Here is a 27,879-nt window from a genome sequence, read left to right on the forward strand (position 1 = left end):
CTCAACATTTTTAGCCGACCTTATTCCAAGATGGCAGAATGTGGTGGACACGTTAATTTTAATTTTGTAAGTAATGTGTGCCGCCTACTGTCCATCGCATGGCACAGTGAGTATTCGCATTTAAAGTTGATATTTTTTAAACATTGTTTTGCTCTATCGGAAGTTGAATCAAACTCTTGAAAAGTTATTTTTATGTTTTTTTATCTGGAATGGACCTGATGTTTTGGTTTGGGTTTCTTGTTTATATACATTACTAGCTGAGAAGCCCTTTGATTTTGAGCAGCTCGGAGATGAGTTAGAGAATTTGCCTAATTCTTTGTGCATTGAAGTTGGCCGTTGTGCGTGAAAATGCTATTGTTTATTTCTCTTCGTCACAAGGTTTATAAGTTTTGTTCATGGTAGCAGAGAGGAGTACTCCTCGATCGTATCCTACTACACACCGCAAATAAGTGTATTTTTTCTCTATCTTGGCCTCTATTTTTAGCTTATATTAGTGCCTTGCAGGGTTAATAGTCTTGAAGAATTTAAATGCATTGCAATTTAAACAACCGATAAATATTCTTTTACGTTATTTTAGCTCGATCGGATAAAAACCACATTTATATGATGATTTTTGTATGACAGACACAGACAAACATAAACTTTTTATGTAGGATTCATAGATAAAGCGTAACAGGTATCTCGCAATGTCGCGCACAAGAATTTCCTTTGGTTGATTTTGCGTTTAATGTAATTAACTTCATTTTTGCTCTGCCATTTCGAAGTGTTCTACGTTCTACTATGATATGATATTTTGGGAATTACAATTAATTATAATCAATGACCGGAACCAATGACTGTTTTACTCGAGAGCTTTTAAAGACCAGGTGCGTGAATTAACAAATTGAAATAGTTATTTAATAAATGCCTTGCAATAAATTTTCTGGAAATAATTGGATGTCGAGGTTTATCAATTTGATCTGCTTCTACAATTGCTGAGATTTATTGATTCGGTTCAGTGCAAATTATCTGGATAATCAAGAGAAATTGGCCATCTTTCCCTGCCAAGTCATAAATGGCCTACTAACTAGCCAGTTGCTGACAAGCCTTACACATCCTGCATGTTTCATGAACAATTTCTGTCTAACCGTGCTACTATTTGAAAATACATGAATGCATATTGATGTTGGATCTGTAAGTGGCTTTGAGAACTAATTATTCTTTATTTTTCCCCAGGATTAACTGATATATAAAACCAGTGAAGCATGAAACTTTGTGAATGTAATTTAATGTGAGGTAATTTTGGGAGATGAAACCTAATAATACCGTCTGGAGGAGTCGAACATTTAGATACAAAGAATGATGTAGACCCTCAGATCCAAATATACTGTATGTCCTCAAGAGAAATACAGCCGCCTTCCAGCAATGTGAGTAAATTTGAAAATATGTAAATGTATATTGATGTCTGATCTGAGCTTGTTCTTTTGAACATTTGTGTCCCGATTTACTCAGAGAAGTAATATGAAAATTTTGCTCTCATATTTATGAATATCACTATTATTGTTTATTAATTTAAGTAAGGTGACATGAGCCCAAGTTTTATTTTATGGATAATTTTTACAACTTCAATGTCCAACATCTGTGAGAGGTTTAGGTAGTTTAGACCATTAAGCATAACATAAAAGTTGGTATATGTACTACCAAGCTTGGGTGATCAATCACCTATTAGAGTATGTATCAACGATGTGTAAGCACACCTTACATCTCGCCATCTTTATTGTTCATCACTCTTACACCGGAACTCTCATTCCCAACTTCTGAGCATGGTGGCAAACCTTAGGACTCAACATCCCTTTTCTCCTTTAAGAGACATTCTTACCCTTACATAAACGTAAAGTCTTGAACAAAAACAAATGCAAATCCTGATACTTACTACACCAATTCACTTATAAACCAAAATAACATTCTTCATTCCAGATAAATCAAAAGTCTTTTTACAAGCTTGGCATATGTTAAATAATCAGCGCATGTTAAATACTGAGTGTTCAGTAAATAAATAATAAATAAATAAATACTAGTTATTCAGTGATCTACATTTTATAATACTGCAAAGAACTAGATTTATTACATTCTCTCATTGACCTCATCTCTCCTGGAGATTCTCCTGTTTTCCTGTAATTGTTTCCTGCCATCACAGGATTAGGTTGAAAATTCTTTCCTCCATCTACAGTTGAGGACCTCAAATCCGGAAAGCTTGGGACCAAAGGGTTTCTGGATTTCTGGTCTTCATGGTATGTTTTGTTAATTAATTAATTTATAAATGTGTTCAGGCTCTTGTGCTTGATATTTGAGATCCCTAAGTGCCCAGGTTGTTAGGGTATGTTTACAGAGTGTGCTAACATCCTACTCGTCCCAGAACAAGGCTCAGAGGCCGGTGCCACGAGGTGTCTAGTTGAAACCCTATGCAGAAGAATTTTCAAACATTTTAGATTTCTGGTTTTTTTTGGGTTTCTGGATTCCGTATTTTTGGTCCTCAACTGTACTATATCCTCCCTTGGTGTTAGCTCATTGTAGTTCTCTTCCTTATTCCCATTCTCTTGTTCCCTCTGAAGATATGGTTTAGCATGAGAAGTATTCCTTCTATGAGGTTTCCCTTGATTATCATAAATCAACTCCGAATTTCCATTAGATTCTATAATGGTCACAGGATCTTGTCTAAAGGGAGTGGATAGTTTGTTTTCCCAAGCTTGTTTCATTAACACCACATCCCCTGGTTCCACAAGACTAGGCTTTGCAAGACAGTTTAAATGAGCATACAATTTACCATCATCTTTCAACATTAACTCCCTGTCTCTAATTATTACAGCTAATATCAGGTTCACCTGCATACATAACTGTAAATCGGGAATTTTTTTACCAAATCTTGCATCCTAAAAACAACGCTGCTGGTGGGCAACCTGTTACCAAGTGGGGAGTGGCTCAATATGAGGATAGGTATATCAGAAGTTCCTCTATCCAACTTATCTTTTATGCACCAGCAATCCTTAATCTTTTCATAATGTTCCTGTTTTGGCATTCTACCGCTCCATTTGCCCGGGGCCAATATGGTGTAGAAAAATGATGGATAATATTTAAATCTTTCAGAAACCTCTGAAATCCTGCATCTTTAAATGGTGGTCCATCATCTGATGAAATAGATTTTAGCAAACCATACCGTGCGAACAAGCCTTTAGACAAATAAGGACTGTGCAAATCTAACACTATCAACAAATTGCCACCTGATGGTTAGGGGCCAAGGAAATACAAACTTACAATGGTTGACATGGCAATTCAGATCGTACTATTGGTTCTAGTGGGTCACTCCTAGCCACTAACTGACATTCATGGCAGGATCTACACCACTGTTCAACATCTTTTTGCATACTTTTCCTCCAAACCTTGGTTCTTAAAATTTTCTTCATACTAACAACCTCCATATGACCTTTGTGAACTACGACTTGACTTACACTCCTGGAGAACTTTTGGTAATACGTACTATTCTTGCCCCTCTAATGGGCCATTCCATGAAAATAGGTAACTTTTGGAAATAAAAATATTTTTTTATATTTAACTTATTGTGTCATGATTGTCTTCTCATAAGGTTATATTATGAGTATTTACTAGGAATTTTAGTCAAATATGTTTAAATATGTAGGTAACCTAGGTTCAAAGTCGTCTCTTCATCAGCTGTTCAAAAATTGCCATTTTCATAGGTTGTGTTGCCATATCAATGCTTGACTAAATGCTATTTTTATGTGTCTTGGTAATTATAATATCAAAATATAGTACAGTATAAGAGTTTCTATCACAAAATTATATTAATTTTGCGATAGTATAATGGTAAAATACAGTGTTTAAAAGTAGATTGTTTCTTTGTCCCGTACGTAACATAAAATATATAAATTTATTTTTTCACAAAGTTTCTTGACAAACAGCTACTCAAAATACAATTTTCTAAACTGGTTTTGTGTCAAACTAAATAATTATGATGTTGTGAAAAAATAATAAAATTTAAACATACCCTAATGTTCAATTTCTTTCTGTCCCGTACGTAACGTTACGTACGGGACACTTCACAACATAATATGCAATATACATAAAAATGAATTCACTATGTCATATCATTACTAAATTTTGATAATATTTAATTCTAAAACATAAAATGAAGCGTTATTTACATTTAGTCCAGAAAAGTCGAGGCCTACAGTAATTTAAATTTAAAATTGTGCTCTGGGCATTCAGGGTTGGGGAGTTTGGCATCGGTTAATAGAAGGGCCAGGTATTAAGTTTATGTCATGAAATGACAAAGTGGCAGAGGAGTAAGTGCTGTGGTTGAAAGTATGCATTGTAGTAAACAGAAGAACAAGTAAAATTTTAGGTGCATAGAGGGCGGGTAGAAAAGGTTAGAAAAAGTAAGGTGAATGAAATGGTAAATCATGACTGTTTAATTCCTGCGTTTCATTTGATTTTGTCACCTCAATAATCTCCAGTTCTTCATGACAAAAAGTGGGGACTTAATTTCTTTTGTCTCAGTGTGTGGTAGATCTCAGATGTGAAATCACTGGGATAGTTGTTCTCAATTAGATGTTTGGTGATACTAGAATTTACAGTCGCCTTTAGCCAACACGTAATACATGTTTCAGTGCGTGAGTGATTATAGCATATGTTATTTTTGTGACTGATTACTAGGAGGGAATCAAGGTCAGAAAATAAACAATGTGGACTACATGAAGTATTTTTATTTAAGTAAGTTTACATAAGCACCACTGAGTAATGCCTGAAACTTTGAAGATAAGAAATTTAATGCTTTTTCAGAATTGAAATGGTGGTGGAAAAACCTTAGGCAACTGCTGTTGCTAGAGTAAAGAAAATGTGAAGTAAACTAAATGCAAGTGATCATGATGGGTTCTTAAAAAGAAGTAAGAGGATAAATTAATTAAGAAAAAAGTGGAGAGAAAATATTACCGACAAAGAAAAAGTATGAAAGGGAAAAAATGACAGTGAATAGCAGGCAAACTTAAGCTAAAAAATCAAGCTCACATCAGTTCTCCTGAATGCAATTTTAGAGAACTGACTGAATGTTAAGAGTAGTGAGGATGAAAATGATGCTCTATTCAATCTGCCAAGGATTTTGCATCAGAATCTTCAGTAGTTTGTTCAAAGACAAGTTTTATTGTATTGTTGTTCAATATTTGTTTGTTCAAGGCATATTATGCTGGAGAAGATTATATAAATGATACCATCATCAAAGTAAAGCATTGAGACAATGTTCAAGCAGCACCAGATATCCTTAGCTTTCACGTGATATGCAATACAAATGAAAGTTTTTCAGGAGAGAAACATTTTAAAGATATCAACTTGAATTTAGACCTGTTTGTTGAAGTGAAGACAGAATTCAGAGGTCAGTGGGTTCTAGTGCAATATAATGGCAATTTATTTTGAGGCAAAATCACAGAAATAGTCTCACAGAAGCAACTGTGAGTTACAGTCATGGTACCTAATGGTGCAGCGAGGGGGGGGGGGGAGGTTTTTGGGGCATAATCACCCCCCAAATCTAAATTAGTTAATTGGATTAATATTACTTATAGAAAAGTGTAAGGATTAATAAAATATCTCTCAGAAAGCTGTAAAACTCCCCATTTTGAACCATTTATCTTAAAAAATTTCTGGGGGAGGGTCCCCGTACCTCCTGCTTGCCCTGGCAGGTATTCCATACCCCCCAGATCCCCACTATTAGTCGCCCCTAAAACCTCCTCTAGCCTTAATTCCAAGCTGTACCCCTGATGGTACCCACCAGTCCCCAGAACATTATAAATGGCCAACGCTGCCCGATTGTATTGTATACAATAGAGAGACAGAGGTGATTAAAGCTATTTCTCCTCCTATAGTGTTGAACAAAAAAAGACGATGGAAAATTTAACCATAAAGATCTTAAATTATGAACTCTGGTATCTTTCTCCTTGTTTTTTTTTTAATAATACCATGGTAACAAGATTAAAGTAGCTGTATAATTTTTTTATACCTTAATTGTATTATAATTAAGCTAAGCAAATACAAGTTAATTGATCAAGAAAATAATGCTTATAAACATATGATCTTCTTATATTGTAATTGGCTTAACAACCTTTTCTGATAAATGTGTTTTTGACCATGTTAACTCTGCCTGCTTTCAATAACTTTTAGCCTGAAGTGTACAATGTCCCGTACGTAACACCCTTGTCCCATACGTAACAAAAGGTGAAAAAATTGTAACTTAGTTGAAAAAAATTTGTTAATAATGTTAAGTATATGTGCTTGAAGCATACTTTTTAAGCAATATGAAAAAAAATACCACAGCATTATGAAAATTCTAATTGAGCTGAAATATCATTTTTCATAACATGAGCCAAACAAGTGGTTGACTCAGCTTGTCCCGTACGTAACAGGCACTTATTTTTTCTTGCAACAGTTACAACAAAGTGCTAAAGCCAAAACTGTAGCTTGAAAAATAGCTTAGGTCTACACCTAACAATTTATAGCTGTTTCAATGAAACACAAAAAATATTAGGAGCAGAAATAATATTTTAAAGCTGTAAAAATTAGTACAAATGTCCCGTACGTAACGGTGGAATGGCCCTAATTAGCAATTAATTAATTTCACCCAATTCATGTTGGATAAGCTCATAAAATCTTAACTCTTTAGGCCAATTGTCACTATGAAGACAATTTTTCATCACTTTTTATTCACTGTCCTGCTCAGAAGCCTTTTGAATTTATTGTTAAGCCATTCGGAATTGATGCCTCTACCAAGCACATCACTATCCACAGTTCATAGTAAAGTAACCATCAAAGTTCATAAATGTGAGCGTATACACTCTGAATATACAGTAGGGCACCACAGTTATTTGAAGCCGATGTCCAAGGGTCAAATTTGCATCAAAATTTGATACAACTGACGTTCACCCTATCACACGGTCAAAATTTCATCCAACTGGCTTTTGGTCCTTTGGTTTGTACAAAACACGGTTTTGTCCAAATGGGTAGGACAGGTTCTAAATTTTCATCCAATTGGATGAAACCAACCAATCACTGGACCTTTGACAAAAGAGAAGCGCCAAACGCTGACACACAGGCCACATAGGTTATTTATCGTCTGCATGAGCATATTAATTATTAAATATATATAATGGACACAAAAATAAAATTTGTTGCATTCCATACAGTATGCATCAAAAACCCAACCGGTTTCAACCTTTTCAGGTCATGTTCATTATCGTTCACCTCTTGATAAGACCTGAAAAGGTCGAAACCGGTGGAGTATTTTTCATAAATACTGTATGGAATACGCGATGGAAACTCTCAACTAGGAAATCTGTAATGTGTAAATGAGTTCATGTTTAATGAGAAGGAAGCTTTCTTTTAGACTCACAATACAAGGAGGGGGTGTTTTGGAAAGAATAAAAGATTTACTTTAGGTATTAAAGCACTATTAATTCATAACATTTCAATGACCATGTCCATCACTTATTAATAACATTTTCCTTGCGGGAATAAACTGCCTCACGTTTGTATCCTGGCATTTTATTCTGCCCTCAACCTTGCTTATAAGGGACATGAAAATATCCTCACTTATCGTCAATTAATATCAGTAATATACAGGAACATCAGTGAGCAACTCCTTCTCCAATATGTTAAGCACGCTTACTCCAACGCTTTCCAGCCAACGCCAAGTTCAGCATTCCTTCTGTTTTCTTTCTCTTTAATGTTCAAGAGGCCTGTTCAGATGATTTCAACTGCTAAAATGACAGAATACTTCACTTCCACAAGCTTCCAAATTTGTATACATAAACATTGTCTTTCGTTTGTTTTTGGTCCATCGTGGGGAACCCCTGTCCCATTGCATGCAAATTTTTGCAACAAAATTTTTATTCCAAACATATTGAGGCAAATATTTGGAAGCAAATTTGACTGTGGGACACCGGCTTGATTTATTTAACCGAGTTTTCTGCACATTTGCCCCAGAGGAGGGCTTACCTTAGCATTGAATTGAGATGGGGCAATGTCGTTTGGGCCATGTTCTCATCTCTAGCAAATTCCAGGTTTTTAAAATGATCACTGGCAAATCTATTATATATTGGATCATGAGATACATTTCACCTGCATCTATCCTGCTTCTCAATTCCATTCTCACAGTCTAGAGAAGGACTCATTATTGTTCATATTTCCACATGATAAACTGGTATATGAAACCAGTGAACCATGAACTTGTGAAAATAATTTGATGTGATGTAGTTTTGGGAAATGTGTTCTAATAAAACTTGCGCTTTCAGTGGGATAGTGTTTACTGCTGATGACTCAATTTTTTTAGCTCATGCTATGAATTTTACATTTTGACTTTTAGGAATTCATGGATGACTATTTAATTATTTATAAAATCATTAAGAAATCATTACTTTAAATGCCAAATTTGTGAACTAATTTTGTTTATTGATCATTATCTAATTGTAAGCCTGAATATTTATTTTTTTCCTATTCTTATTCAGTTTATTCAATAATTTACTCTCACTCACATTACTAATATTTGTGTTCTTTGTGACTTAATATGTTTTAAATGCCTTGGTCTAATTTCTTAAATTTTGGACATTTTTTATTTTAAATTTCTTATCATGGTTTTGTTATTAGCCCTTATACTTGTACTAATCCTTTTTTATTATTTGTTCTATCAGCTAATATGATGTCTGTGAAACTCCTTGAAGGCTGTTCCTTAAGATGATTCATCAGTGGACTTCAATATTCAAGACCTATGGTGGCTGTTTCCTACTAGAATTCAAATGAAGAACTTACAGTCAGCTTTTATTTAATCCGTTTTCAGGAGAATAATTGATGCTTTTTATGGCTGTCTGTTTCATGACATTATAGAGAGATGTTGTTTGACGAATTGATGTGGAAATTTACTTCCTTTTGATAGAATGTATACCTGAAAATGTTTGCTTATCAATTTTTCTCGGAAATAAATGTTGGTAAGCTTCAAAAGGTGTTTTTTTTCCTGATAGAGGTAATCCTAGTGATTATTTCCAAAAGATAAGAGAGAACTTTTTACTCTCTCAGATTTTTCCTAACACTGGAGAGTAGTGCATTGAAATAGTCTTGTATATTTTACAGCCGCTCTGTATTTCTAATTCAATAAATGTTATAGGGTGCACTTCTAAAGAGACATTAAATAGCATAGGTTAATAATTAACTATATTTCCTTTGTGATCTGGATATTGTGTCATTAATTTAGAGTAATAAGAAATTGATTAAGTACTGTCTTTAGGCCTCTGCACATTTTTTTCCAGCGACTGTGCTGTGACTGAGTACATGCCCAAGGAGGTTTCTTCGGAGGCTTCTCGTAAGGTCTTTTTCATGGCTGTTTGTATCTCTTCTATGGATGAAGAATGGGTTCATTTCAGGGCTGCCTTAATCCTAACTTGCACAAAAATATCTGATGGGGTGACCTCCGGACTACAGGTGAGGCAGCATACGAATCTGGTGTTTGGCCAGGAACCAGGGTGTGGATTCGTAGCATGTTGTGGCAAGGAGCCCTTCAATAGGTGGAAGAGGGGACTTCATAGTCTCAACCTCGCCTTAATAAAGGCATATTATTATTATTGTAAAGGCTTTTAACTTCCTCAAAACTTGTGAGTAGGGCAGAACAGAGTCGCTAGAAGCCTTTCAACTTATTTCGTTTCCTAAAGATATTTAGCATAAAACTTAAACTTTGCTCGACTGTTGATTCCATTTTTTTCCTTGACAAGGTCGGCCAAGGGGGGGTTTATAATAACTTACGTCCTTCCATAGCTTAGAAAGCGATCAGATTGGTCTTGCAACAATGATTAGAGTCCATTCCTCCTACTCCAAGTAGTTTGATCCCACTCCAACCAATTGGGGTGGCACGGGTTATTCAATTGCATCACTTTCAGAATTCACCCTGTATGTTATGTAACTGCTTGCATAACATAACCCTATATAAGCATGCGTAAGGTGAACTGATCAATCATATCCTCACCATACGTTGGCATCTGGGAGACCGGACCCTAGGCGACGAGAGAGTGACTCTTTGTTGTGTTTTGTTAAAATGACCATTGGAAGTGTTGACTCACTCTGTAGAGAAGACTAGCAGTGGCCATCATGAGATCTTATTCTATCTCCATCTGGCGTGCAATTGCACGGATATTTCAATGAAATTAGAATAGGGGCTATTTCACCATCTTGCATGTATTCGTTCTAGCACTTTATCGCTTTGCACGATGTTATTTTGACAGCGCCTTAGTAAATTCATCAGTTTGTGCAATTATGTGCACGGTGTAAAATGGCCGTTAATGGGAGAAATGCCTTTTAATGTACCTATATGTTTTTTTCCAACTGCCGCCGCCTTCGATCATAGCATTTAATCAGAAAATTCCGAGAGTTAGGTAAAACCCTAATGCAGATAAATTTATTGTTACTTTGGCTTCACTAGGTCCTATTTACCCGCCGAAACTAAGAAACTAGTGATTTACAGCCCATAGCGCATTTCCATGGTGAAATTATTCAATTAATCTAATCGTTCCTCCTATAATTCGTCCACATCCGACTCTTATCACTCCATCTCGTCCCGATTTGCTTTCGAACCGCCGCCGAGACCGCAGTTAGTTCCATATTTCCCCTAGTGGTAGCGCCACTGTGCGCCAGAGTTTCTCTGGAGGGGTTTGAGGGGTGGCAGCGTCAGTCAAGGCAACAACATTGAGCCGAAGATTAGTAACCAGTATATAAGGGCCTTGGGCTGGAATCAAGCATTGATGAGGAAACAAATGACTGTTGAAATTTTGAACGTGATAGGAACATGTGAAGATCGATTAGCGCTTCAAATCCCCATGTCGTTTGAAATTGTGTGAAACGAGAAATAGTACCATTTTGTTTCAAATATTCACAATACGAATAAATAGCGATTTATATTAAAGGCCCGTAGATAATAATTAACACGGGAGAAATTTCTCATTTATCCAGAATTTAGAAATGTTCCTCGGTCATAACTCTCTGCATGTAGTACATCTCGTCATAGGGTGAAAACAAGTAAGAGGATGTCGAACGACTTCTAGTGTTTTCGTACAGTTTTCCCAATGCGCGTATTATTCTTGACGCCAGATAAAAGGATTAAACATGAAAAAAAATAGTGATCGAGTGCGCTCATATGTTAAGGCCTTTGAAGAAGCTCCACTTTATTCCATGGTAAGGCCTGATCGTTTCAAGATATATTGACACACAGGTATGAGTAAATGTCTTAATTTTTTAACGCAAAATTTCAACGTGTAACCTTCCAACTTTAAAGAATTATTGACATCAAAATTATAACTTATTTTAATTTTTTTCATACATTCGTACATGTTCCGGTCCACCGTAATCGTACCTACCTTTGTGCATTCACACATGCACTCGTACACGTTAATGTGCCGCGTAGCAAGGCCTATAGGCTGTATTGTTTCAATAGCCTCATCATCATCAGTGTTTCGAACCGAGGTTGGTGAGACAAGAGCACACCTCGGACGAGGGCACAAGGATGTGAATTTAACACATTCAGAAAGGGAATTCCCACCCACGAGGTATGGGCCGCTAACCGCTATAGAACTACCCGCGGCCAATACCATTTAAGCATTATTTTCATTTATAGGTGTTCTAAGGCATCACCCAGATTTGAACCCAGGGCCATTAGATAAGCGGCCAGGCGCCCCACGCATTACGCAATTAGAATGCCACAATTCCGTACGTATTGCAATTTGAATGCATGCAATTCCATGATAAACATCATAGAATTGTAATGGACTGATTATGTTATGCTTATAGAGGTAAAATAATCTGTTCACTGCGCACTCAAATATTGTAGCCTGAAAAATTGTAAGCTCAAATCTGAGATTTCTAGTGAAAACCACGTTTTATTAATTGTAAGTCAAAATCTTAAGATTAAAAGCGAAAAGTGAATTCTCTTTCCTTTCAGAAATTTTATTCTGTTAAGAGCCTGGACGTACTGCTATGTCGAGTTTTTTTGTTACGATTTACCATTGTCATTTTTTAAAATTATATTATTGTAAAAATCGCTATCGTAAAATATATTTATGTAAAAGTATTGTATATCTTTGTTATCTTTGTATTTTATATTGTTCTTATGTTTTCTTTCATAGCCCTGAGGATGGTTTAAAATAAACAGAAACGTTGGCTAAAACTTTTTTTGCATAACATACATTGACCTACACTCCGAGAACTATTTTACCATGAATTAAACGAGGTCAAGATAAGGAAAAAAAATTAATGTCATAAAATGGGTATGGGGGATGAAAACTCTCTATACACTTTAAACACTATAAACCATATCGCCTCCTTCATTTTTTGCGTTTTCATGAATTACCTATGCAATTTAAAGGCCAGACTAAGTATCCTGAGACTATTGGGCCTCTGTGGCAATGCTTCCTCCAGTGGTCTTCACCCCACCCCTCCACCTACGCTAAAGAACACTAATCACGACTAACACTATACATATATTTTTTATTGACGAGGGACAGAACCCCTGTGGGTGGCCCGCTTTAGCGGGTGCAAAGGCAATTTCCAAGCCGGAAACGAACCCAGGAATTAACTACGGAGGAGAAAAACACAATTTTAAATTTATTTGAAATAAAATGTGATATTTTTCATTTCATTAAAAATGTTTTGGGATAAGCATTCCCTTTCATCCCCTCTCCCTGTGTTCACTCACACTACGTAAGTGTTACTTATTTTTGTGTTGAAGGGCTTTTGTATTTTTATTCATAAGTTGCTATTCATCTGTTAATAATATTCTGTATTAAAATCTGCTAGGCAAAGCATTGCCAATAAATCACTTAGATTGTACTTAAGGCTAAGGCAGTATAGTGTCAAAGTATGTAATACCAAAAATACAAATTTGAAGCCATAAAAATTTTAAAGTTTAGTAACAGTAGCCTCAAATATTCAGCACGATTGTCTAAAAACAAGAACAAAGTATAAAATATTAAAATTTCACACATTAATTGTAAAATATCGTGCATGAGCTAATACGACTGGTGATTACATTTTATATTTTTACGGTTAATAACACAAATAGCCAACAACTGAATGCATATAATTTTTTTCATCAATATATTATCATTTAATTTATATTAAATCAAATATGATTAAAACGATAAAGCCGCTCTTTATTTATAAATGGTGCAACTAAACTATAAGTTCATTGAATGTTAGGCGGTACGAAGTTCGCCGGGTCACCTAGTGTCAATTAAAAGCCGAACAATGGTTAATTACCCAACCTAAGCCATCATATGTAGCTACAGGATGCAATCAGAAGTAATTTTCATGTTTTATATTTGCAATCAATTGGAGGTGGATTGTGAAACGTTAATTATTTTATGATGGTATTATAGGAAAATAAATAAAAATAACCAACCGGAAAAACATTATTAATAATTTTCATTAGAAAAAATACTAATTCGAAAAAGAATACTCATTGTCAGTAAATTACCCAATCGCGTAGAAAGGATATACTATGGAGTTCAAAGCGTCGCTATTAGAATTGATTATTTATTCTCATGCGCAAGAAAGAATCGTTGCGATTTCCGAAGCTGAGTACACGCACATTTCCGAGAACTACCGATTTTGAATCCCGAGGTTAGCAATTAGGATAAACGAGATAAAGAGCAGCTATAGGGCAGGTATTGAGGTGATAAGTAAGCAAGGAGGGAAGCGCATGCGTTAATGGCTTGACATGCACAACTGCGAGGGTTTCCGCAGTAGCTTGCAGGGGTTTTCTTCCAAAATTTAACAGATTTCCCTCCCCATCTCAACACAAGTCTCTTTCTTCATCTCGAAAACTATTAAATTTCAGCGGCACGGAAAATGCGAAGGAAATGGAGCAAAGAGTATAAATCATACGAGAGGAAAATGTTCACGGGAAACGTGGAACACATCGCGAGGCCCGCAGCGCACTCTCAAACAGTTGCGGAGGAGTAAAACAATCAATACCCGTTTCCCAGGCAACCGCCCGCCCCTCCTCCTCCTCTACCGGTCCCACGCCACCGCCGAGCCGTACACCTCCCACTCCACTCGCGGAAACCCTCTCTGCTCCGCAATACGTGATGTTCGCCGGTGGAATTCAGGGAGGGGAGGGGAGGTGGGAACTAGAAAGGTTTCATCGGCGGCGGGGAAGGGGATATGCCCCCTCTCTTTTCAGCCGAGCGGAGGCCAGTGCTTGTGTGTGTGTGATATCTCCTCTGATTTCCTCGTTGACCGCGGGGCGGAGCGGCTGCAGCGGCGGCGCAAGGCAGTTGGCTCGGCCGGCGTTTCGCGTTCGCGCGCGCAGGAGTTGAGGTGCGAGCAGCGTCGTTCTAAGCAGCAGCAGCAGCATCCAATCTCGCTGTTCGCACCTCTCCCGTCTTGAGGCCATTTGGGATGGTTGACGGGCGGTGACTATGGAGCGGCGGCACAGCTGAGGGTACAGCACCGAGATGCCGGAGTCGGCTTCCGGGGCGTCGCAGGGCGGCCAGCCGCCGGAAGGCGAGGAACGCGGGGCGGAAGGGGAACACTTCGATGGCTCACTCCAGGTGAGTGCAGCCGTGATATCCGCGTGTGCACGCCTCCCCTCCTACTACGGTGGACGCTTTTCAAGTGAAAAACCGCGAACTAGCCAGTGGCGTACTTATACGGAGTAATCCGCTAGTGCACTCTAGGCTTCGATCATCCCACACAGGAAAAATCATTTTACCGGACAAGTTAGCACCAGAATTTTCGAGCTTCAAGCCAGGCATTTCCCCCTCCATCCCACCACGAGGTTTGGGCTACTTCGTTCGAGTTACGGTCTTCACTTAATGCTTCAACCGGAATGTTGGTATAAATGAGGGCAAAACTCGCCCCAGACTTATCCACAGGCGTACTAAATACAGTGCAGGACAATTCTTCACTCTGGATCACCTCGCCCAGCGTGGATTTTTGTGTAAATGGGTCCAAAGGCTGCACTCGTATTTTAATAGGGACCCTAAGATCAGCAGTCAAATGCTTCAACCTCAAGTTCATTACGCTTCAAAGGGGTAAACTATTTCACACACTATGGCGTTTGAAACACAAAGTTATTGTTATGATAGAAAAATTGCACGGATAGTGATCACAGGTACAACCAGGTTAAGGTCTATACCCTCGCCAACATTTCGATGAGTGATTTACTTATCACCTTTAGATCAGACAACCAAGAGGACTCATTCATCGAAACATTGGCAAGGATAAATAATACATACCCAGAAGGAGGCTACAGAACAAAAAGTAATTCTTATTCTACCCCCAAGATATACTTGAGGGGTTGGCCAAGTGAAATAACTGGCCCCCAGCCCTGAAATTCTCACACTTGTGGGTTCCTAGTAATTTGGGCAAAAGCCTTTCTATTTTGATTGGTAATGTATCGATATAAATCAGGGAATAGGCTACATAATTCTCTTCCCGCCATCTCAATTCATTTAGGTCAGCAACATAGGGTGCCCATAGACTATGAATTCGCATATGGTGAGAATTAAGGACTTACGACTGACAATTGTGTTAAGAAAATCTCTCCCTCAGGCATAGAGAATATTTCCTTTGCCCTGGGCGGGAGTGAACCGAAGTCTCAGTCCATTGACGCAGAGCCGGTTTCATTATGTGTAGTTAGCATTTTGCAGAGCATGAAAATTGGCAAATTCTTTAATTTGAGACCACTATTTAGCCGAGCGTCATTATTAAATACCTGGATGTAGACTTTTACCTTTCTCAAGCTACGGTAATGGCTGTATGAAGTCATAGTCAATAATATGAAATCATGAAAGTGGCCCCAAGTTCAGTCAGATGACGCTTTTCTTTCAGCACGCTGAAGAAGGTTCCTGGTAGTACCGGGTACCGAAATACTGGAATCCGTTGTTACCTTTTCGCCCTTGCTTCCTCCATCTTTGATATCTTGAATGAGTGCGCGACTTGCCGGTAAGGAGCGTGTTTTTGCATCGATCTCGCTATTTTGCGAACTTTATTACGCTCCGAGTATGAGGGCGACACGCACACGAGTGCCCATCTCGGTGCGTCTACGAAATCGTTTTGCGTGAGTCCGCGAATTGAATTAAGAGAGGCGCTGTTTGACGGGTCGTGATGACACCAATCAGTGCCGCCAAACGTGGAGTGCAGCGCCACCTATTAATAATACACGCGCCCGCCCGCGCGCCGAGAGTATTTTAGGGGGGGAAGGTTGTGCAGCTGCTACCGGCTCCCCCTTTACCCTCCCCCCCCCCCCCCTCTGAAACTCCCACCGCGTCCTCACCACTCTTTCCCTTCGGCGAGGTCAATGCTCAGTCGTGATAGACGCGATACACTCCATGCGATAACCCCATCCACGCACACGGCGCCGGGAAACACATAAAGCGCATGAAATTAAGAATGCTGCGACTTCGCCGGGGTCGGCAGAAGGCATGGGAGGCACGGGAAAAAACGTGCAGAACTGTGGATCTGTAATGGCTGGAGCGATTTCCGGCTTGGGCGCATGTCAGCCCCGATTCCTTTGTAATGGCAAAGATCAGTTTATCTACGTTCAACGGATTCGGGCGTGATATACTGGAAATTCGACATAGAAATGAAAGGCGGTTGCACTTTTCACTACATTTTTATCTACCGCGCAAATGTAATAATAACGCAAGTAGTAGGATTTTAAGGATTATTTTTTTAAAACTTTAATTCGCAATATAACAATGAAAAGAAAATATCGCTAATTCTAATGATGTCTTCAATTATTTCTAACTCATCCCTCACTCGCAGCTCTTGTTACCTTGGCTTCGTCCATTTCTTACAAATTTATCTTCGATAAGGATATCTCAGATGAAGGCTTCGATACCCCAAACAAAATTCTCAAATTGAGAGGTTGCCCAGGGAAAGCTATTGTCCCACCTACCCGAATTGTGTGATATTCACACGCTTGAAGCTAAATCTGGGATGAGCCTCGCCCATTCACACTAACCTTTCGTTGAATCACTGGGTGAGTGAAGGGCATGGGGACAAACATGAGGATAGTGAACTTTTTATGTATTGTCTTATGTGGGCATAACTTGAGTAGTGAATTAATTGTGTAGAAGATTTATTGTAATAATAATCCCCAAGGGATCCTAAAGTTTGCTGGGTCCAAGATTGGTGAGTATTTTATGCTACAGTACAGTCAAACCCGTCTATGCGGTATGATTGATAACTTCAGGCTTTACTCCGTGAAATATTGCCCTTACGGTTCTATATCTATGTTTGATTTGAAGAGGTAGCTTTGTTTTTCATTACATAGTTGCATCTTTAGGTGTTGCATCTTCAACCCACGTTGTGTCCGTTAAACATAAATAGTCAACCTTACGAAGCATAATACTTTATTTTCCGTAGGTATTCGTCCACATACTTGAACTAATCATTGGTCTCTAAACTTTCATTTGAAAAGAAAACAACGGGTAGCGATACGAATCAACGTGTTTTAGATGATGATGTGGTGCGTGACTTGATGAAGTGCCTTGGGATTTAGGGACGGAAGTGTGCATTAACACTAGGACATCACATGGTAAGAGATTTATTGACGCGACCTGCTTCGCCGCAGAGCAACATCCTCGGGTGCACTTGCATCGCTTTCACGCTCTGTACACATATTCTTGTGGGTTAGGAGGAGAGATTGAGGAAATCGTTTGCGCAGAGCGTGGAAACGATGCAAATACACCACAGGATGCTGCTCTGAGGAGAAAAAAAAACCTTTCCTCTCAAAAAATCTCTTAAAATATGGAACCGCGGAGTAAATTCCTCCATTCCGGGAAATTAAAATTATTACACTTTGTAAGCTTCACTTTTTTTACGTTTAATGGACACAACCCAGGTTTCATAACGTAGTTACATCTTCAGATAACCTGAATATGTAACGATGTTTTATGAGGCGGTGAGAAGCCAAGGGGTACAAGTGATTATTTTTCTAAACAGAGTTAGGTAGAGAAATTGATTGAAGAAATATATACAAACTTGGCCATGGGTTACGATTGAGTCTCAGTTCTATGCTGACATCGAGTGGAAAATCAAAAGCACTAATAAATATATTATTAATATCGCTTGGTGTCTTTACCTAATTTCTGTAACTAACTACCTACGTTTAGAAAAAACACTAGTAGGTACCCCTCGGCATCAACTCCCTCGTATATAATATGCATCTTATGTTGACCTTAAGGTGTAATCATGTTACGAAACCCAGTTCATCTCCATAAAATGTAAAGAGTGAGCTTTACTGTGTGAAGTTATTAGTAATATCTTGCATTCATAATCATGTTAATAACAGAGTCACCTGCGGGCGCCCCCTGATGCGACGCTTTGGGAAAGGGATGTGTATCCACGAGGGTGTATCCACCATTGCTTCCGAGCTGTGTCTCACGTAATGATGTCCCGCGCTAGGATCGCTGATTGTCACTACATTCCTGTGAACGCAAGCACTAGGCGATTTACTGGTCATTAATGTAATGAGGCGTCCAGTTGCAAAACTCTTTTTTTCCATTTCACCTAACCAAGTTAAGCTATATCTTTCTTAATTATTCAAAGCCTCATAGTCTAGGAGTCATGAATTTTTTGGCATTAGGCGTCAGATTTAAACGTTCAGGTATTTAAACTGTTAGTCTTAACAGTTTTTTCTTTAGTATTTTCATTTTACTTAAGTTGTTATGCTTACAGTTAGTTGAAATTTGGTTATTTCATTATGCTGAAGGAGGAACATTAAAAGAAAGGGAGTCAGTGACACGAGTAACAAAAAAATATATAGAATTCCTATACGTGCGAACTGAACAAAAACTATACTTTACTTTTAATTGGAGTTTGATTAATCCTTATATCACCAGGACAAAGCAAATAAAACTATTCTGAAAATTCTGTTATCATGTACAGTTTGGCAGCCGGACACCTCCAGTGCTAACCGGAGTGATACTAGAGTAAGCCTGTGTGAGACTCGAGAGGAGTTAATTGGTTTCTATTTGAGGAGAAATACGTCAACGGTCGGCCTAGGGCTCCTCCATTTTCCAGTAGTGACCTGCCTTGAGCTGTAAATACCTTTAACATTGACACTAATGAGTAAAAACCGGTTGCGAGTTAATACTTTCCAGTGTGCAATATTAATAACCGCAATCAATTCAATCACGTCTGAATACCATAACTTGAAAGCCGAAGCTTGTTACAGATATTTTTTTCAGTCAAAATTTTGCTCGTAACATAATTATCAAGGTCTCATAAAAGAAAAATCAGAGATATTAAAAAGCTCCATGATATGTGGAATAAAATTAAATCGCAGCAAGATAACATAAATATTCGATATCAAAATTACTCCGAGTGAGGCGAACGAAGTTGCTAAGGACGGAAACATTGGTGGGATAATCTTACGCGCATAATATTTTATTGATGCGGAAGATTTGATGTTATAATTTTCAGGGCCAGAATCTGACTTAAGGCTAGCGTTTTGTGCAAAATACAAAATACCAAATACGTTTTTTGGTGAGGCCTAGAGATTATTTTTGCTTGACGAGAACTGATGATAGTAAATTCTAATTGAGAAAGTAATAAATAATAGCGGAATAATACTGTTTGAAATATTATTCATTAAACTTGCAATAAGTTTTGGGTATTATCATATGGCCAGATCTGTATCACCTCCGATACTTATCCTTCTTCTGAGGAAGAATCTGCAACTAGGGCTCAATTCTTTTCCTGTTTGTATTCTCGTGGATGCAGGACACTCCTGTTAGCATATCGTGATTAAACTTAGGTGATGGAAGGCGAGTTTGCTATACCGAGAAAGTGGTATCCGCCAGAGCCAGCACCAGCTACTTATAAATTGCTAGGTCATAAATTTTATTTTATTATTGACTATGAAAAATAGAAACCTAATCTTAAAAAATAGAAACTCGTATGTTTTCATTTCTCTATCCGTCTCCTCTTTCTCGAGATATTTTCGGCGAAAAATCGATGGCTTAGAGACATATTTAGATGATTGAAGTTAATGACGTCACAAGCTCATGCTGAGCGGTACACTGCTTCACAGCTTCTCCTCCGCCATGTAGTTTGTTGCTGTTTATACTCTTGGTAGCGAATCTTTTCCTCGATTTATAGTGCACCCTGAACGACTTATTTCCCTGTAAATTGAAAATTTAATCTAAAGACATCACCAACCCCTGATATGGTGGGGGGTTAAAGCTTTCGTGTTTTTTGTATCTTAAAGATACAAGAGTACGGTTTCATTAGGAAGATATTTTTTGTTGAAACTCATCTATCCCATGAATCTACCGAATTATTCTATGTATAACGATTTCGGGTCTGAGTCAATGGCCCCATTCGGCAGGTACGTCTATATAGGCGATCGCTGATTCTGAGTGACCAACGAGCATCGAAAAGAAAGAATTGACTGTTCCTAAAGCTTTGATGGGATCACTGGGCGAAGTATTTTCAGATAAGGTATTTCGACACGATAAACGCTGGAGGAGCAGAAAAATTATTTCAATTTTATCATTATCATAAGTCAACAATCCGAAGATAGGTTTGACGCAGCTGTCCACTCCGCTCTCTTATCACCAAAAATTCTTTTATTTACGTATTTCTGCCCTTTCACATCCATAATAACTTGTCCAATGTAACTCTTTCGAGGTATTCCCTTGCCTTTCCACACCTCCTCTGGTCCTTCGATAAATGTCTTCATCGAGCCATAGTGCCTGGTTATGTGACCAATTAAATTTATCTGTAATTCAACATCACTCATGATTCATTCACGATTTGCCCAACAATGTTACCATGCTCAAATGTCATGTTCAAATCGGGTCCCATAAAATTTTTATGAAATATTGAGCAATACTTGGGCAACTAAGGCAATCAGAACTAAAGTCCAATGTATTAACACATCTCTTCTATGATTTTTCTGCAAGAGAGGTACAGTGAGCATCTAGCCGCAAAATTGTGCACCTTAACAACGTAAAAATAGAGATATGTTTTTGAGATGCAAAAAACAGGACTTTGACTCGAAGCCTTGGAAACTGGAGCACTTTCCAATGGTAAGCCAAGTGAATAGGATTGAATCGAGGAAATTACGGTATCCAATTCGCCGGCGATATGCAATGGAAAGAAGTCAGTAAAATAATAATTAATTAAAGTAATCAGCGATTATAGGCTTGAATGCAATTGAAAGATTCATAAAACAACCATATCATAGCAGGGGTGCCGACTTACAAAAAATATTGGGGGGGCCCAAACCGGGGATCTTGCCTCGGGAAATATTATAAGTAGTGAGTTTTAAGTTTTTTAAGCATTTTAGAGGAGCCATATGATCAACATTAAAGCCCTGATAACTCGAATCTCTATATCTGGACACTCCGGGGAAAATCAGCAAGCCTGACAAATTTTTTCCTCACACCCATAACGAATTTTTGAGGGGGCTCGGGCCCCCTCAGGCCCCATGGAGTCGGCGCCACTGTATCATAGTTCACTTTTTAATCAACTCAAGGACTGAAACCGATTTATTTGTAATAATCAAACCGTTTCTGAAGCTCACTCTACCCTTGTGGTAAGCATTGAGGTAGACCATCGCAGTTTACCATTTCGTTTGACCATGATGCACTTAAATTTGGTAATGTCCACAGAGTTCATTCCCGACCAAAAGGTCTTTTTTCGTGACTCGAAGTACTCGTTTAGAAAATGTGCTAAACTACCATTTGCAACATATACGTGTATCTCAAATTCGAAAATTTCATGCCAGTATTCTTTATAAAACTTTTATGCGTACGAATGAGGATAATGTTAATAAAGGGCCACCCTTTACACCCTTAAAACGCCAATATGATCCATCGTATCAGCCTCGTGGAAGTTAACTTTATGGTAAATGAAAAGAACAACTTTGTTGCATTCCACCAATTTATTTTCAGGCACAACTGGTTTCGACCTATCTTACCTGAAGATGATGCCGCTGCGTGAAATAAAATAAAATTATGGAACATAGCAATAGTTTTTCTTTTCACTTACGATGATAGAGTACGTTTTCAGCGAGTAATTAGAAAAGAAAGTAAATAAATAAGATAGAAAATAAGACTGGGCGAATTGGAGTGATGCGTCCTCTTACATTCGCAAGGAATCGAAGCCTAGCACGAAGCCTACGTATAAAATAAAATAATATAATATAATATAGTATAACATAACATAATATAATATAACGTAACATAGTATAATACTATGCAAGGAAGGGTTCAGTGACAGATAGGACGAGTCAGCGGATTTTGTTGATGCCGAGAGTGGTGCAGGGGATCCGCAGCGGGTTACGTGCTCAAAAGGGTCCAGCAGGGGAGAGGGTGGGAGGTTGACACTCCCCCTTTGGCTCGCATGGCCTTGTGAAGGCCGCATCTCTCACTCCTTATCTCACTCTCTCTCTCTCTCTTTCTCGTGCCTTGCTTCCTCTACAGAGCGCTGAGAGGATGATGCGTATCCGAAGTGCCAACCCAAGTGATAAGGGAAGTTTATTGAAACAATTAGCGAACGACTAAATGAAGTACTCAACGAAAAATTAGATTAATTGTGTTTTTTTTTTTGAACGGAATTATTTTTGTATTATGATCCCCTATCGCGTATTGACCACCTATTCAGTGACAATGTCTTTTCTCTTACAGTGGTCAGATCGCAACAACGAGGTATGGCGAATTCCATGGTATTCCAAAATATACTACATTTACTTTTTGAAAAAAATCTGATTACTTAAACTAAAAATTAGTCATTTTTACTTGTTATTTGAATGTATTATCAACAGTTATTTAAAAATTTATACTATCCAAATTTCAGAAATTCTAATTTTGAAGCAACATATCATAAAAACACCTTTTTAGCTGACATCTCACCAAACGGTCACTTTTCCCTGCGGCAGCAGTGGACAAACAAGAGCAGTTTGTTCTATATGTGATAGCCCTATGACTCCAATATTATGGGTTTATGGGTTATATGGGTTATGGTAAACCTCTCCAACATACGACACGCCAGACCTCTCCGAGTGACGATATTATCTCAATGCTTCGTATTTCACCTCACTCGCGGTTATAAGGCCACGAGGTTAACTGCTCGCGTCAGCAGCGAAATGTAAACAAAAAATAAGCAACTCATTCCACAAACGGAGGGGAACGCTGAAAGGAATGGGCTCACGAGGGAGGGAAAAATTAGAGTAGGTTTGTAAAAAAAAATATAGACACAGCGAAAGAAACTAGCAAAATTGTCGACTGCAGTCAACCATGCGCTTGCGCGACCTCAATTTTGTAAGTATTTTAGAAATTTAGGCTCAGAAGGGCAGAAAATGCTTCAGTAACGACTGAAAAATTCGATAGGTCATCATATTTTATAGAAAATATATTTTTGAGGTTTTTGAGAGGATAATTACCAGATAACTACCGGAGCGAACCACGAGCCTATATTAATATTGTTCAATGACTTCCGCGGATGATTAAGATTAACTAGGGAAAATTATACTACTTAGCTAACAATTTTCGCGTCACAAAAGCAGTAAATTGGTGAAAGAATGTCATCGGTCCCTTAGTTAATTTCCCAAACCATATATTTCTATTGAACAAATAGAATAAGGCGGCACAGCTAGCATAATTAAAATTTATGTAACAAAATATTTTTTGGGACAAAGCTAAAAATATTTTGGGAATTTTTGAGGAAAAAACGATTCCCCGTTACCCTTTTTCATTTCCCAATTTTCTCTCTTAGAAGCAGTTGATTTAATACGAGGATTGTGCAAGGCGACTTGGAAAAAAAATAACGGGGAAACCAGAGTATTCGAGCTCACCGAATATTCTCGTCCTCGGCGACATGGGACGAAAGGCGACTATCTTTTTGAGTCCCAAGTTTCCCGCATTGGCGCGAGCTCTATAGAAAATGTGTCAAATCGGAGGAAACAAATGAAAGGCGGAGCGCTGCGGAAAAATGGAACGCCATGTTGTTGGAAGGATTGAAGAGCGCTGCATGACCTTGACCACGGCTGCTGAGCACATGCGGGTGGCCCTCCCCTCCACCTCCCTCCGCTCCGCCCCCTCCTCCACTGCACGAGAGAGATAAAGATAGAGAGGGCAGCTCATCCAACGCGGAAGTAGAGCGGCGCTTGAACAAAGTGGCGGCAATTCGGTGTGCATTCCGCTGCCGATCCAGAGGACAATGCCAAGGGACCATCGAACGAAGAAATGGAAAGGGTTCGGTTCACTAACAAGGTTGTAAGAGATTTTCACATTGCAATGGGTCGCATATTGCTCCGACTTGATCGAATCGATCGGTCGATAAAGCCTGGTTTTCACCCCGAAGAATACTGCGATATCAGTTGAATATTAAGCTCGACTCGTACGTGAGGACAATACTGAACAGTAAAAAATGGAATGATGATCCCCCCTCCCAACGTAAACCCTAGAAATAGAGTATCCGACCATCTCGAAAAGGACCTCTAGAATTGCGATGCATTTGAGTACTGGGAAGTCAGGTAACTTGGATTTTTTTTCGCTCAGCTCACATAGTTCGGATGAGATTGCTACCTGGATGATAAATTGCTCGAATCCCATGCGACAGTTTTTGTTCCTCAAAATGCACTGCCTTAGCAATCGTATTTTGCACATTTTCCCGTTTAAAACGCATGGATGTCGGCCATGTTCCGAGGCAAGGGAACTTCACATAGAATGCCCAATTCCATTCCACTGACGGCTGGTTTCTGTTGCCACTTCGGTCGCATTTCAATCTGTTTTCAAAAATTTCCGACTCCGATTAGTATTTATTTAATAAAGCGACATTCAGCAGGCCTTAGGATGAGCCCCGAGTCGGAGCTCGATACGTCGAATAAAATGGAGTACGTATTTAACCCGGTGGGAATCCGGAGAAAATTTTATTCACTTACTTGTTAGTAGCTGAATTCGGCAGAATTTATTTTTCGCTGGATCTTATCTTTTCTTCCCATGTACCGAATTCTTTGAATGAATCGCGATTTGAGTGAACGACCGCATTACGTGGCAACTAAGAGGTACTTTTTAATTCCAATAGCTAACTTTTGTCTAGTACTAAATATACATTTATTTAGAAACGCCGTCTACGTCATGCGCCATACCGTCAGCGTCATGTGCCTATATTGAACACGTTTGTATACAATTTTGTACACAAAGCCCCGCGGGCGATTTCCGGTATTCGTAGAAACTCATCCGGCACGGGTGAAACATAGCGGAAGTCTAGATTCGGAATGTTATCAAAATTTTAATGCGGAATAATTTAATATTAAAACGCTGTATCAGATGAACTGCCATCCATTTTTAGAAAGAATGAAACCTCTAGGTACGTTCTTTTCTCTTTACTTTTCATTGCGTTCTTTTCTCTTAGGAATTGGCAGTCTTATAATGCTTTTAGGAAAATATGTCAATGTCCAATTTAATGTCATCATTGTTTCACATCTTTACGTTATTCCTAATTATAATCCATGTAATGTTTTACCCACGAAATATATTCTTCTTCGAAGAAAAACTTATCGGACAACTTTTAAATCGGGTTCAATAAGTTATGCTTGTGACATCCAACTCTTTACTCAAACCTTGCTTTGTTTAACTTACGTCGGAAGTAGCATTTTTATATCGCTTTAAATTATTTCCCACGAGAGACATATAGCACTTCTTGTCTCTATAGCATCACTATTTCCTGCATAATGTTTCATCAAAAAGGTTTTTAATGAACCCATTAATTGGCTTGAGATCGATCTCTAATTATTTAAACAGGCCGTTCATCAGGACATCAGAACTTAAAATTGAGCGTCATTTCTTGTCGATAACTATTAATCCTATAGCCCACCGTGGAACAACTTTTCTTTTATCACTTACGAGTTTTATAGCCTATCAGTTACGAGTTAAAAACCCTCTGGTGATTGTTATTAAATATAATGTTTGAAACATTTTCCTGGGAAGTATGTAACATTTGATGCATATGACGCTATTAGATTCTCTCTATTCCATGTTGTCTTACAATTAGTGGTATCCTCACCCTTGAGCTATGTTTGTATAAATATCGCAATATCCTTGAAAGGTCAAATTTGAGTCATCTAGCTTGTTTGAGTCAAGTTTTATAATCCAAGTCCTGAGCCATTGTCACTCCCTCTGAAATTTTTGAAGCCACATATTAAAAATTGAAATGAGAAAGCTATTGCTACAACACAGTATTCTATTGTTTAAAATCTCAAAATTTTTCGTGATATATTCTCCGAACCATAAGTGAAAATCCTAAGATAATTCATTTGAGTTGGTTAATGATAAAATACTTGACGAAATAACGCCTGTGTTATAAATTCTGTCCCGGTACGATGCTTCATAGTACCCTTTAGCGCACATTATAAATTTTTTTATCGGCAGATGTTGGAGTATATGAGAAAACACACATTTCGTAATGTCAACGAATATGATATTTACGCCGTATCTCGGTGAGAGCTCCTCGAAGGATGAACTCCAAAGAAAGAAAGAAAGGAGGCATTACGGGGGCACGCCTCCTTTGAAAGAGGATTACTTTCCGTTTTCGCAGTTGCGTCAACGACACCCGGAGGCAAATGAAGAAATAGCAGCGTCCTCTGCCGGCATAAGCCGTGGCGTGGAGAAGAGGCATCACTCCCCCACCCCACCCTCTCATTCCACTTGGAGAGACGCGCCGGCGTCAACACAAGAGGGAGCCCCGGACACGTGGAGTGGGGGAGTCTCCTCCTTATTTCTTTGTCGAGGAGGAAGGAGTGGGGGAGGATGTCACCCCCCCTTAAACACTTCCCGCCCACCCTCCTTACCCTTTCCCCAAACCGCAGGTGCCGCTCCGAACGGAGGGAGGGGTAACAATGAAAGGCCACGTGAAGTATACAGCCTGACGGCATTTAGGGGAATCATAATTATTATTTAAGTTTTCTACCGATCAAGGTGGGTTTCCATGGAGTACTTGAGGTAGTTAGAGTGGCATGGGCTGAAGTTAAGTGATGCACTCGAGCTACCTATTATTTCCTCAAAAGAGTCGCAAAAAATGTAAACAAAAAAGCATTATTAGGAATGAAATTTGAGTGCAATTGTGCACCTCAGCACACTGCAAACATCGAAAATGATTTTTTTAAAGGTACATATTTGTAGTAGTCAACTTGACTAGTTTCAACACTGCTTTGAACCTTCGCTCACCGAACTGTTGACGGCACACCTTGACTAATTATTCGCAATCTAAGTGGTAAATCCTCGATAAATATATTCATTTACAAACAAAAGATATGTAAGACGAATGTATAAGCCGGGAAACTAAATGTATTTGCATAGTTTAGGCAAAGTCGGTGTAGTGGTTTTCGTTTTGCGATATTGGTACCATGCTATCTTGCCAGTTACAGGAAGTTTTTCCCAAATATTTTTCTTATTTTATAATGAACTAATAATTTTCCGTACATATTTAGATTTGTCACAAAATTTTGCTTCTAATGAGTGCCATCTCAACAACGTCTTGTCACAAACAGCTTCGCTAGCTCGAAAGAACCGTATTTTTCCATAAGAGCCCATGTTAAATTATCGTCATTTTACCGTATAGTATCTCAAAAACGGCATATGGGAATCCGTTTTTCTTTGAATCATTGAAAGTGCGACATTTAAAGAATACGTGATCAAGATTTCATCGAATTCTTGTTACTCTTACCGAGGCGCTCTAACCACCTGCAGAAGCATTCTCGCAGCCTCACCTTACTTCAAGCACTCCCTTCTTCAATCATAAGGCCTATTTCCTTTCATTCTATCTAAAAAAACAATTATTTTCCTTCCTCTC

The 27,879-nt window shown here is 38.5% G+C and overlaps 1 protein-coding gene and 1 long non-coding RNA gene across 2 annotated transcripts in view; both read left to right on the forward strand.

Moving 5' to 3' along the window:
• The first annotated feature begins 1,340 nt into the window (after window positions 1–1,340).
• LOC124164167 lies at window positions 1,341–9,533 on the forward strand. Its single transcript, XR_006865975.1, has 2 exons — window positions 1,341–1,406; window positions 8,724–9,533. It is a non-coding gene; the product is annotated as an uncharacterized LOC124164167 (long non-coding RNA).
• A 4,788-nt stretch (window positions 9,534–14,321) lies between these two features.
• LOC124164534 (progestin and adipoQ receptor family member 4) overlaps window positions 14,322–27,879 on the forward strand; it is an 83,946-nt gene continuing 70,388 nt past the window's right edge. Inside the window, exon 1 of the mRNA XM_046541896.1 lies at window positions 14,322–14,621. Within this exon, the coding sequence (XP_046397852.1) occupies window positions 14,526–14,621 (96 nt within the window). The 5' untranslated portion in view covers window positions 14,322–14,525. The remainder of the gene's footprint in view (window positions 14,622–27,879) is intronic.

The sequence above is a fragment of the Ischnura elegans genome, chromosome 8 (genome assembly GCF_921293095.1).
Source record: "Ischnura elegans chromosome 8, ioIscEleg1.1, whole genome shotgun sequence".
In the NCBI taxonomy this organism is placed as follows: domain Eukaryota; kingdom Metazoa; phylum Arthropoda; class Insecta; order Odonata; family Coenagrionidae; genus Ischnura; species Ischnura elegans.